The sequence below is a fragment of the Anguilla anguilla genome, chromosome 14, assembly GCF_013347855.1.
Source record: "Anguilla anguilla isolate fAngAng1 chromosome 14, fAngAng1.pri, whole genome shotgun sequence".
Taxonomy (NCBI): Eukaryota; Metazoa; Chordata; class Actinopteri; order Anguilliformes; family Anguillidae; genus Anguilla; species Anguilla anguilla.
The window spans coordinates 23,216,815-23,229,558 of NC_049214.1; the positions used below are offsets into that span (position 1 = coordinate 23,216,815).

The 12,744-nt window shown below is 47.6% G+C and overlaps 1 protein-coding gene across 1 annotated transcript; it reads right to left on the minus strand.

The window, feature by feature from the left end:
* Positions 1 to 7,382: 7,382 nt before the first annotated feature.
* On the minus strand, positions 7,383 to 11,766 carry LOC118212591 (zinc finger and SCAN domain-containing protein 2). Its single transcript, XM_035390624.1, has 2 exons — positions 11,296 to 11,766; positions 7,383 to 10,560 (listed from the first exon to the last, which is right to left on the minus strand). The coding sequence occupies exons 1-2, from the start codon at positions 11,495 to 11,497 to the stop codon at positions 8,822 to 8,824; spliced, it is 1,941 nt and encodes a 646-aa protein (XP_035246515.1). The 5' UTR covers positions 11,498 to 11,766; the 3' UTR covers positions 7,383 to 8,821.
* Between the last annotated feature and the right edge of the window lie 978 nt (positions 11,767 to 12,744).

The following is a 12,744-nucleotide window of genomic DNA, read 5'->3' on the forward strand; positions in this document are numbered from 1 at the left end:
CGCTAAGGTGGGATACCAGGCATTTTTGACAGACAAAGAGCCTTCCTATTAGCCAGCTTGTCTTCTACGGAGATCTATCGTTGGAAGGAAACATAAAGTAAGTAGCCAACTTTATTCCTCGTGTATGTACACGGTTCTGTGATACAAATGGCTGTCTTTTCCCCTCAGAAAATAACGTTTTATTTCAGATCGAGCGACTGCCGAAAATAAGAGAGTAGCATAATGAGTTTTAGAGCGAGAAAGCAAGATAAGCAAGTAATTTGAGCCGGACCCTGCGCAAGTTCCAGCACGAAAGGGTTTTTTCTTATTTGGACTATTATCCTGCAGAATATTTTAGTCAGGTTTAGCTGGGTAGATATATTTAAGATGCAATGCGACCTTTACATGTTATTAGCAGCACTCAATTGTAGGCTATATACAAATGTTGCATTGTGTTATAATATAGATTTAGTTAAGTTTTTGGAAACTTCGTAGTCCTGTCGTCGTGAAGCTATTGTCCTACGTTTTCGCTACCGCTAGAGAAAGCTACGGGTTTACGCACAATCTGGCTGTAGCTCTATAGCCTACTCGAGATCATTACAATGGAAATCGTAGTTTCGCAAAAACTGAGTGTGGAGTTTAACGGCTAGTAGCTAAAGTCATCCAGATGTTGATGTCTGAAAGATGTTCAGAAGCTGTTGGTAGGCTACCCCCCCCCCCCCCCCCCCCCCCTATCGGCTATTCCATTTATGGCGAGTTGCTTAAACATCTCCACAGATTGCATAGACCAAGACGTAGCCGACGTTTAATCACGACTAAAAGCTACCATGCATGATGAAGGAAATTCTGGCTGAGATTTTTCTAAGTTTACTTTAACAAGTCCCTTGTGCTAAACGTGGAATATGGCAACCTGTTGGCTTATCCTGCAGTTAGTGCTGGCCATGATCCTGTTGCTAGTTGGATTTGCGACAAAGGCAGCAAAGTTTGATTCCCCTGTGCCACTGAGTTTTATGGTCCGGTAAAAAGTTAGCTAATTGCTCGACCGATCCAGCTATATGCTATAGCAAAATAGCCGAACCTTACCTTAGCCTAGATCGTGTATCTGCCCATTGTAAGTGTGTACTGAACATGCTGTTGTTTTTTTCAAGCATATAACGAGATAATTTTGCCTCTTTCCAAGCGGTCCCTCTGAGCTCAGAATGTCGTTGAGAGAGGATAAGAGGCCGGATGAAGGCCTAATGATGATGCAGGAGCTCGAGGACCGGCTGAAGGAGCAAATCGACAAGCTGGAGCACATCCGTCTGTCTGCAACCGAGCTCAAGGACAACATAGCCGGGGTGGGTGCGTATACAGGCCAGCACCTTAGAAGCAGACCTGGGTCATATTAGGATTAACCGTCAACTTTAACTCCGTAGACACCAGTACAAGTCCTGCAGAATATTTATTATTTTTACTGAAAAAACATTTTTTTACCAACAGGCTATTCAGAATACAATTATTTCTTTGTGATTGTACATTTTGATTAGTATGATGTGCATGAATGTTCTAATCGCAATAAAGAAATTTTAAATAAATTGTTGGCCCAGGTCTGTTAACCCTCCTGTTCTGTTCATTTTTTAGGTACAGCAAAAATGTTCCCGGGTCAATCCCCATACAGGGGGGGTTTGCAAATACATGAAATGAACCATTTTCATTTAAAATGTCGATTACACTAATTAAGGCCAGTAGAAGAAGTTTCATACTGAAAAAATAATTTTAAGTATTTTTCCTAGATTTTCAAACTTTAAAAAGGGTCAATTTGACCCGCAACATAACAGGAGGGTTAAGAGAACACACATTAAACTCACCATACACCTTACATTTATATTTTTAAAAATCACAACGTCACCATTATATATTTTAAAAATCTGAATACACTGCCTAGGCCTAGGCTACCTGAGAAATAGATGGTGGTGGGATGTTTTGTGTTTGATGTATGGTGAATATTTATTGATAACCCATAGGTGAATATGTTTACTCTTTTTTTTATATAATGGCAGAACAGCGCTGATCTGAAACAGTCTATTGCTGACCACCTGGATTGGTTGAACCGACTGACTGAACGTGTGGATACTCTTCAGATGAACACATCGGTTTTCGTGCAGGTGAAAGGGGTGGGGGTGGGGGGTGGTTAGCCAGGCCAGTTGTAAAATGCAGTTCTGGAAGTACTTAAAGGTCCAGGAAACTGGATTCAAATTGTGGTCCTATGGTTTTAAAGAATACAATTATAACCATAAAATTGTAGATAAACACCATTTAGATTATCGTGACTTGTTGAGCAGAGAAAGACATGGTGGTAGTGTACCACAGGTAGGTGGTTTGTCTGCATCCAAGGAATTTCCAATTTGGCTTGCCCACACAAGTGGAAACAGCATCATTACATATTAGAAGTGGAAATAATTTCATCGGTCCTAGCGTTTTATTGGCGAACATTGTATCCAGTTAACTTTAGCTATCTCGCCCACTGATGACCTGGGATTTAGCCAAGGGGAAGGCAAGCTAATTTTGGAACAGGCTTTTCTGTGTTTAAAAAAAAAAAAACATTTTTAGGCTATATAATTTAAAAATATTTCAGGATCAATTCTGCTGCAAAAACGTATTGCAACAAAAAACAACATACCAGCAAAAAAATGACAGATTTCAGTTTCTGGACCTTTAAGGTAACGTTGTGAAGCTTTCCTGCATCAGGTGATTTTCCCTGTTTGTCTGCAGATGAACCCGAAGCCTCGCACCTGGGGAGGCAAGCAGAGCTCGCGACGTTCGGCTCGCTTGGGACGGCTGTACCAGGGAGACGACGCGCAGTCCGAGTTCGGCTGGTCGCCCGTGCGCACGCGACGCAACAGCGACGCAGCCTCCGAAATGTCCTGTGCGTGGTAACTTCTGCCAAGCTGGTGATCGAGACCTGTACACTACCGCTTACGATCAGACAAAAGGAAGAAAAGTCTGCGCTGAATGTATTTTTACATTTTACCACAGATTTTACACACGTCGAGACCAGACGGTTTTGGCCCAAGCTTCACTAGCTTTTATTGGCCGGTGAATAAACCGTCATAAACCGTAAATAATAGAAAGATAAATTGCTACGACAACTGATATGGGTGAGTTTTTGGTTTTGTTGTAGTTTTGGTAATTGGACCGTGCTCTAGATCCCTTCAGAATCAAAACAGCTTCTGCTGTGGTCCTGCATTGGTTCTAGAGTGCAGCGTACATTATACATCTAGTTCTGTAGTAATGAACATAATGTTGTTTGTCTTTGGAAATAAACAATTCACAGCCCTTCGTGTGTGTTCTAAATGACTCCTTTTGTTTCTTTCGCTGCTTTTAAGGGACACACTTTTCGTCCACCAAATGTCCAATAGGCTATAGGCAACCTTTCCTTCGTATTATTTTAAAATATCTGTTTATCCCATTTCCCCCCCATTTGCTCGCCCATTTGGCATGCCTGATTTAAATAGTGAACTCCTAACATCGATGCATGATCCGTAAATTCGAGATACAATTCATCTCAGTTGTGGTAACAGAGCACTAGTCATGTTAAATTCGTTGTGAGGTAACAATGTGAATTTTGTGACATCATGAGATTAGAATCGTTCGGCTTCCTTTAAAGTACTATGGTGGTATAATGTATAATGTTCAGTCGATGATAAAACCGAAAATCATTTGATACAACTTATTTGATCTCAAAAACAAAGTTGTGGAGGGTTTTAAAATTTGCTAATTAACTAGAGACAAAACGTATAGCCTAGTCGACCGAACATAGTTAGCAACGCACCGTGTAGTGAAATTAGATTTATTTAGCCTAATCATTATCATTCAATCATCTTATTGCAAGGGCAGGAACATCTTTTTAACATGTTGCATCTGCGCCTCAGGGCGGGTAGTTTTCGGATGTTGGTTGCAAGTAAGATCCGCTAGCTTGTTTGGCCTATGATAAACCTGCATTTCAGTGCCGCAAGTTTTTCAGTTTCCTTTTTGTATTTATGCTGCACTTAGTTCATAGCCACCATAGTACTTTAAAGGAAGCCGAACGATTCTAATCTCATGATGTCACAAAATTCACATTGTTACCTCACAACGAATTTAACCAGACGCTCTTATTTAGCTTGCAACCGCAAGGAAGTAGGCCTAACTCGGGAAGTAGCTATCTCAGAGCCGACTGCACGAGCTGGTGAAATGGAGCGCCTTCGCCAGAATTATCGTTTCAGGGTACGTTTCACAGTTTCTTGCTTTGCAAAAATTGCTGTTAATATCAGGGGAAAATATTTAAATCTGTCCTTTAATCATTGGTTACGTTATGCTCTCAAATTGCACAACCGATTTTTCCATTTGGTATACAAGTAATGATCCTTCTCCCTCTACTGGCGGTCGGTCTTTTGTAGGTCTTTAGCGGCCAGCAGTAGCCTATGTAACCAGTGAACAGGTCACCTGTCGGAGTGACTTCGCTTAGAATGCTCCATGTAGCGAGACGCTCGAGTCTTGTCAAAGGGTCCGGCGTTTTACCTGTGGGTGATCGGTGGCACTGCTTTAAGTATAGTGCGACCAGGGATTTATTCCCATGTCTGTCAAGTAAACTCTTCCTTTGAGTGCGTCTATCAGAGTGCGGTTGTGCCTCAGATACCGCTGCCCTGTTGCCTGCGCCCGAGCATGCGCGCTATAATAAACTTTTCCTCGAGACACCCGAACAGTGCAGCGCGGGCTGGCGTTTGGGACATCTACGGGGCCTGTCTGCGATAAGGATGCGGCCTGTTCTACCAACTGAGCCAGTCGGAAGCCCACAAAAACCGTTCACCATCACCAGCCTGCTAGCACGGGCACCTGTACTCGACCAGTCGTTCTGTAATTTTCGCATTTGCGTGAACGGGCAGCCTAGGACTGACAACTTAAAGCGTGGCAGCCTAGGACTGACAACAAGAGCGCTCAGAAGGAAAGGGGGTTCGATACCATAAAGTAAAGCGTTTTAGAAAGCTGAGTTTCTCCTGTGCGTTTAATCCCTCCCTCATTTCCACGGCAGAAAGAGAAGGTGGAGAAGGTGAAGAACATGGAGGCGGCGATGAAAGCGGAGAAGGAGCAGTGGGAGAAGGAGAGAGAGAGGACGGAGGCGTGGCTTCGCGAGAAGAGGGCGGAGACGGCGAGGGAGGCGCAGGAGCTAGAGGAGGCACTGGCGGGGGTCAGGGAGCTGTGGGGGAAGGTGGCGGGCAGCCTGAGGGGGGAGGCCAGGTGGGCGGGGAAGCAGATGGAGGGGAGGTGGACGCACGTGGAGGGCGCCCTGGAGCGAGAGAGGGAGGGGCGGCGGGAGGAGGCGAGGGGGGAGAGGCGGCAGAAGGAGCAGGAGAGGGAGCACGCGGACCGGGCCCGGGCGGGCATGGAGGACAGGCGCACCCTGGAGAGCAAGGTGTGGGAGAAGGAGAGGGAGAACCTGAAGGAGGTCATCCTGTGGAAGAGCGAGCAGGTGGAGAGGCAGCGGAGGAGAGTCCGGGACGCCCTGCAGGAGAAGGAGAGGATGGTGGCCAACATGTGGGAGGAGTTTGCCACGCTGGCGAGCAGAGACGGGGCGGGGCCAGGGGCGGGGCCGCTGGAGAAAGAGTGGCTGAAGCTGGAGATCTGGGGGGAGGTGGAGCTGATGGACCGGGAGAGGCAGCGGGCGGAGAAGGCGATGTTCTGGGAGATGGGCCGGATGGAGGGCGAGATCAGGAAGTTGAAGAAGCAGCGGGAGGCCGCCCGGAGGCAGATGGAGCTGGCCAGCCAGCAGATGGAGCTCGCCGGGAAGAGGGTGGAGGCGGCGGCGCTGGAGAGGCAGCGCATGGAGGAGGAGCTGAGGAAGACGAAGGAGCTGATGGAGGGAGAGAGGGACGGAGGAGCGGCAGCTGGGAGAGGAATGAAGAGGATGAAAGCGTGGTGCTGGCCACTGATGTGCTGTCAGCAGCAGGACTAAAAAGAAGAGAAAAACAACCCAGAAAGAGTGAGCAAAGCGGACAGAAGGAAGGGAGAAATTTGAGGAAGAGGGGAAAAGCACAGGATGAGATTATGCAAAATGAGAACAGAAACATTTACACAATATTTTTATGCGCAATACATATTTTTTAGTACGCTGTCGGGTCAGGTCTCCCCTTCAAGAGGCAGGCTGCAGTCGCTCTCCTGTTACTGCGGTATATCTTTTTCAAATATGTGATCTTATCATCTGTGGAACTTCCTGAAGGAAATGGGAGAATAAAATGGATGATAAACGCTTCATTGTGTTCTCCTGCTTTGAGACAACATCCAGGATAAACAGGTATCTGGAATTTTCTCATTTCCGATTTACACCTTAGATCATGTAATTTCTAATCCTTTCAGGTGGTGCAGGCGGCTGGCTTTACAGTATTTCTCTGAAAAATGCTACCAATTTCAAAGGCACTTTAATTAGCAAGCTTTTTTGCATGACTTATTCGCAGAGGAATGGTTATAGAATCAGCTTGATCCCCACTGCTTTGTCAGTTACAAAATTTTTTATAGTGACATTGTCAATAAACCTGCCTGTTTGAAGAAGGTTAGGATCAAAAATATTTTTAGTCCCTGGCTGGACCCGGCTGAATTATCAACCGGGTTCCATCTTGCCGTGTATGTCAAAAGTTCTAGAGAAGCTTGTAAACAAGCAATTTATGGATTTAAGTGTACGGAATGCTATCTTGCATGCAATCTGGTTTCCACACAGGTTATGGTTGTGTCGCTGTCACATTGAAGGTCCGCAATGACATATCATCTGCTCTGGACAACAACGTTGTGCCACAGTTTTCATTAACTTTGCAAAAGACTTTGATCCTGTTGACCACTCTATCCTGTTTGAAAGGCTAAAAAGGCTAAAAAATGTTGTTATTGCTGTTATAGTCTGGTTCTTAAACTATCTTTCCAATAGGGTGCAGTGTGTAAATAAAAAACTAAAAACAAAACTAAGGGTGTACCTCAAGGCTGAATCTTAGGTCCCACTCTTCTCTGTTTACGTAAATAATGTAACACGTTCTCAAAGATCAGTCCTCCAATTTCATGTATGCTCACCATACAGTTCTTTACTCAGTTGGCCTCTCCTCAGATCCTGTTCTAAGGTCTCTCCAGGACACTGTCCTCCCTATTCAAAAAGGCTTTACCGATTTACACCTTAAGAGTTTAACAGCAAAGCTCTGAAATATGAAAAAAAATGTATTTCTGAAAAGTTATAAGTAGGCCTATGAGTTGTAACGGGTCAGAAACAAAACAAAAGTCTGTGAACCTCCCAGATTTATGGGGGATGTGAACCAACAGGGATCTGGGGAATCCAAATTGTATGGGGGGTGGGGGGGGTTTAAAAAAACAAAAAATCAACGACATCTTGCACATCAAGCATCATCCCGTTTAGGTTTATATATTATTTTAATTTGGCTTAAGAGTACAAATATATTTTGCAGTTTTGCAAAGTCATTCACATGTGCACCTCTAGTGTAGCACAGAACACGTTCCATTTATGTACAGCTGCAGATCCCTTCCGTTGTGTGTGATAATGCGGAGACGCGTCAGTCTCAGCACACTGTGTTCAGGTTCACTGGTTTTGGTAATGTGCACTGTAATCCTCTCACGTTCACAATAAAGGGCTAAAGGGCTAGGAACCCTACACAATCAACGACTATGAAACCACTCCCATTCAACGACACTGAGATGCTACCTGGACCGAAGACACTGAAGCTGTGCTCTCGCTCTTATTCCAGCGGGGACGCACGGGGACATGCCGGACCCCCCCAAACCGTCCGTTCGACGGGCGGAATACGAACAAGCGACGTAGCCCAGCACTGCCGGCACCCGACTGGACAGGTCGGTCTCGGCTCCCCCGCTTACAGAACCAGAACAATATGGCGGACCGTCGATAAGACTTTCTCTTACCCCGTTAAACGGCTCACTAAAATATATTTTCTGAATACGTTTGAGGCAAAGTGGCTGAATCTCGATTCGCATTTCATCCGCAACCCCTGGGTTGAAAGTCCGATCCGGGTTTTCTTTTTTTTTTTTCAGGGCCAGGCAAGCCGTGCCGGACACATTCGTTTGCACTAGGACGAGGGAAAGAGCGTATCCTGCGCAAATACAGAACCGGACAACGCACCGCGCCACAGCACCGCGCCGCTTCCCTCGCGCACCGTGCGGCCTCTACACAGAACGTTAACAGAACGCGTGGAGCGCGGGAATCGGTGAGAGAGCCCCGCGAGGCTGCAGAATAATCTGCACGGACCCTCTGACGTCATAACCGCGAAGTCATTGCATATTTAGCGTGGAACAGTAAAGGTCGGGTGTTGAGACAGCGGGCCTCGCTACGCACGAGGTCGACACGGTCGTAAAATTCACGTAATTACACTTAAAATCTCATGACGACGTTGCAGTACTGCTACAGATCTCAAGTATTACGATTATTAAAGGCTATCTCCTATCTACAGTACATGTACAGTATTCAAGGGTTCAAGTTGCTGACTTTCACAGAGTGGTTCAGAAATACATTCAGGATGGCTGTGTGAGTGGTGGCGTAATTAACGGAGGTCAGCCTCTTGAGTTAAGCGGACCACGTCGGGGCTGGGAGTCTCTTCCATTTCGATTCGGGAAATGAAATTCGGTTCACGGAATGAAAAACCTGAAGAACGCGCACCGCGTTCGATTGGGGGATCCTCCCCACTAACGACCAGGAGCGAAACGGGGTCTCGATTCAAAACTCGGACTGCACCCTGTCCGGCACCACTTTCGGTGTGAGCTCGACACGTTTTATTGAGGAAACCCCCCCTACGGAACGCGCGCCGACGCCGCGCCGCCGTCGCTACAGCTGCTCCGGCTGCGCGTGCCGCTGGCCGCCGCCGGGGGCGTCCGTCCCGCTGGTGCTCTCCTCGCTCTGCGTGAAGGGCTCGTCCCCCGCGTGCACCTTCAGGTGCTTCTTGAGCGTGGACTGGTCGCTGTAGCTCTTCCCGCACCGGGCGCAGGCGTACAGCTTCTCCTTGGTGTGCACCTGCTCGTGCCTCTTGAGGTGCCCCGCCCGGCTGAAGCTCTTGCCGCAGAAGGAGCAGCCGTAGAGCTTCTCGCCCGTGTGCGTGCGCAGGTGCAGCTTCAGGCTGCTGGCCACGCTGAACTTCTTGCCGCACTCGGCGCAGCTGTAGGGCTTCTCGCCCGTGTGCATCCGCTTGTGGATGGTCAGGTGCCCCGCCTGGCTGAAGGTCTTCTCGCACAGGTCGCAGTGGTAGGGCCTCTCGCCCGTGTGCACCCGGTAGTGCGTCTTCAGGTCCCCCATCCCGTTGAACCGCTTGCCGCACTGGCCGCAGCAGTAGGGCTTCTCCCCCGTGTGGATCCGCTGGTGGATCCGCAGGTTGCCGGCGTTGCTGAAAGTCTTGCCGCAGACGGCGCAGCTGTACGGGCGCTCGCCCGTGTGCGTGCGCAGGTGCACCTTGAGCTGGTTGTGCTCGCTGAAGCGCTTGCTGCAGTGCGGGCAGCTGTAGGGCCGCTCGCCCGTGTGCACGCGCTTGTGGATGCGCAGCTGGCCCGTGTGGCCGTAGCTCTTGCCGCACAGGTTGCAGCTGTAGGGCCGCTCGCCCGTGTGCGTGCGCTTGTGCGACTTGAGCAGGTCGGCGCGGCCGAAGCGCTTGCCGCAGTGGCCGCAGCAGTGCGCCTTCTCCCCGCTGTGGCTCCGCAGGTGGATGTTGAGCGAGCCCAGGCGGGTGAAGGTCTTCTCGCACAGGCTGCAGTGGTACAGGCCCTCGGGCGTCCTGCCGAACTCCGACGGGTCCAGGTTCGGGGCGGGGTCGGAGGCGTCCGTGGCGTAGGGGAGACCGCCCGGCCGCCTGCCGTCGGCGGATGAGCTCCCGGGCCCGTCTTCGTCCCCGGCAGGACCCATCCCGGGATAGCCCTGGAGGAAGAGGTCCTTGGGAACGAACTCGGGTTCACAGAACCCCGGACTTATGGCATCGCACTCGGCCTCGCTCTGTCTTCCCTCGTGCTCCTCCGGTTCGGACTGTCCCAAACCTTCGACGTCGTCTTCCGCAGTCATGTGACTGTCCGACACGATCGTCACCCTGACGTCGCAGTCGCTGTCCGGCGCGTCTGGGTCCGTGCGGTGCGGCGAGTGCAGCAGGTCGGCGAAGTGTTCCGTGCCGGCGCAGTCTGGCTCTCCGCTCTCCGTTTTGATTGGCCTGGTGGCCAGGTTAAGCGGGGACTGCGCCCTGGAGAGGTCCATCGCGCAGCTGTTCTCCAAATCGAGCTCGTTCTTCACGTATTCGTACTTGAGCACCGACGCGGTCGCTCCCGCGGCTTTCTTCGCGCATTCCGACCGAGGAAGGCGCTGCGCGTGAGGACTGCGGCCAGACTGCGGCTCCGCCTTGTAGAGAACGCCATCGCGCGACCTCGGCTTGTACCTGCGCCGCTCCACCGGGCCCAGTTTGCCATCGTTTAGGGTGGACTGGATCACCTGTTTCTGAATCGACACGGCAGCAGGTTTGGTGCTGGACTCGTGAGGGAAATCCGCTCTTGGAGATTCAGGCACGTGGAGGGCGCTGGACTTTAATTCAGCTTCTGGTAAGGAAAAAGAAGGCTGCTTTAAACCAGGCATTTGAACCGACTGAATAGGATTGATCAATTATTCCTAAAATTGCAATAATTCAACAGCTTGACGTTTCTGAAATAATTTTAAATCTAACTTGTTTCTGAATAGACTTTTCTACAAAAGGCCAACACTGGGACACAGTCTACATGCATATTAAAGACTACATAAATATACAGAATTATTGAATAATACGTTAAATTCACAGGTTAAAGTAAAAAAAACAACAAAAAAAACGAATGGTTAGCAAGTTTGTTTAAGTGAAAGTAGTCAATAACAAGTTAAATAACATTACTCTAGAGGAAGTGAGATCACAATAGTCAGAAAGGTATTCTTCCTTGATCAGTGACATGACTGAATTCTTATTCATTACAACCAATGAAATAACTCAGAATTTTGTGCGTCAAATCGGCACGGGACAGTTCTGACACATACTAACCGCATGTCTTTCTAACTGTCCATGTTAAAACAGCCTGGTGTTTTAACACGAGAAGCGAATGATAACCAACTTCATGACCAGGTAGACTAACGTTAGATCTCAATAATGCATTTATTAGCTTTTTTGGAGTTAGCTTGCTTGCTCTTAAAACTGTTTTTTGGTGCTTGATCGTTATTTGATCAGCTTCAGTTCTCGCTGTGCGCAATAACGGAAGGAACATCTCACCGGCTTGCTCGGTAGTATTAGTAATCTTTTCTGTTTTACTCACTCAGTTCCACCGCATCCTGTTCTCCGTCTCTTTCTTGCAACCTCCGCTTCAGATCCTCGTTTTCCGTCTCAATTCGTTGTATTCTGCCCTGATACTCAACCAAGGTCTCCTCTACCGACTCCAATATGTCATTAACGGTCGCCTTAAATATCTCATTTAGAGACGATTCTAGAAATGTCTTTAGATTCTTCGACTTAGACATAACGATACCTGACTACCACGCAGGTTATTATGTGATTGGATGCTGTATCCAGCTCTTTAAAAAATATCTAAAAATATTTTTATGGAGTTTGTTATTAACTGCTGTTGCTGCCGTGTACGGAACAAAGCCGTCGCTAACCAATGACGCGTCCTTGGCTTGCCTTCTGTTTTGACACACGCCCATTTTTAACTGTACCGCCACCTGCAGTGTGGGAGTATCCACTGTATTGAATGTTGACTATGTTTATCACTATACTGTATGAGATTCAATTCTGCGACTAGAGCTTATTTGCTTGCATATTTCGGATTCTGAGCGTTGCCCGACAAGAATATATCTTCCTGAGACCCGGCAGAAAATCGTTTAAGCATTAAAATTTTTTAGACATAATACAAGTGTCTAGGGTGACAAAAACATGCTACATTGAAAATATAATTTTATTTATAAAATATTATAATATTTATTTTATTTTTCTACTCCTGTAGTGTAGGTTCCAGCATAGTAGAGTAGTTGGTTTTTCTTGAAATTAAGACCACAGATTCATGTCCCCTAAAAACGAATTGCTGGGACTTAGAAAGACATTTTGTGGGAATCTAACACCACAGTCCCCTTAATAATAATCACCAGTGTTGTACCACTGTACTACAACTGAATGGTCTTTCCACCGGACATTCCAAAATCCGTCACAAAGGTAACTTAAGGACTCTTCATTATCCAGTGAAATGTAATATCTGTGAGAGTGAAACTGTATTGTGCAATTGGTAATGTTAAGAATCAGCGTATGCATACAAAAAGTGAGCACTTAATCAGGGTGAAAATTAACTGTCCTTCTGAACACGATAACGCCAGTAAAAACAAAGATACTGTGTGTCTTTGGAACAGGCACAGCTTCTGGGGGAGTTCTTCACACACCTGGGAGTGGGGGCGATAGCTGGCCTTGTTACAGCTCGACCCAGAGGCCCAAAGTATTCACACCCTTTACCGTTTTCAAACGGTAAATGTGTCTTCATGGTGTCTTGAGTTTGAAAATTTGTCTCTCTGACAAATTTTATGCACTTTTATCTGCCATTAGTTTCAGTACTACGGATAACTGATGTGCAATTTGCTCCTCCCCGCGAAAATGGTTCCCAGGGATCGTTTGTTATTGTTGCTATTGTTTTTCAGCCGCCTAATTTAGCTGTGAACGCTCTTCCCCCGGGGACAGACGTGGCGGTTTTTGCGGGGAGCTGCGAAGCTCTCTGGCTAAAAGC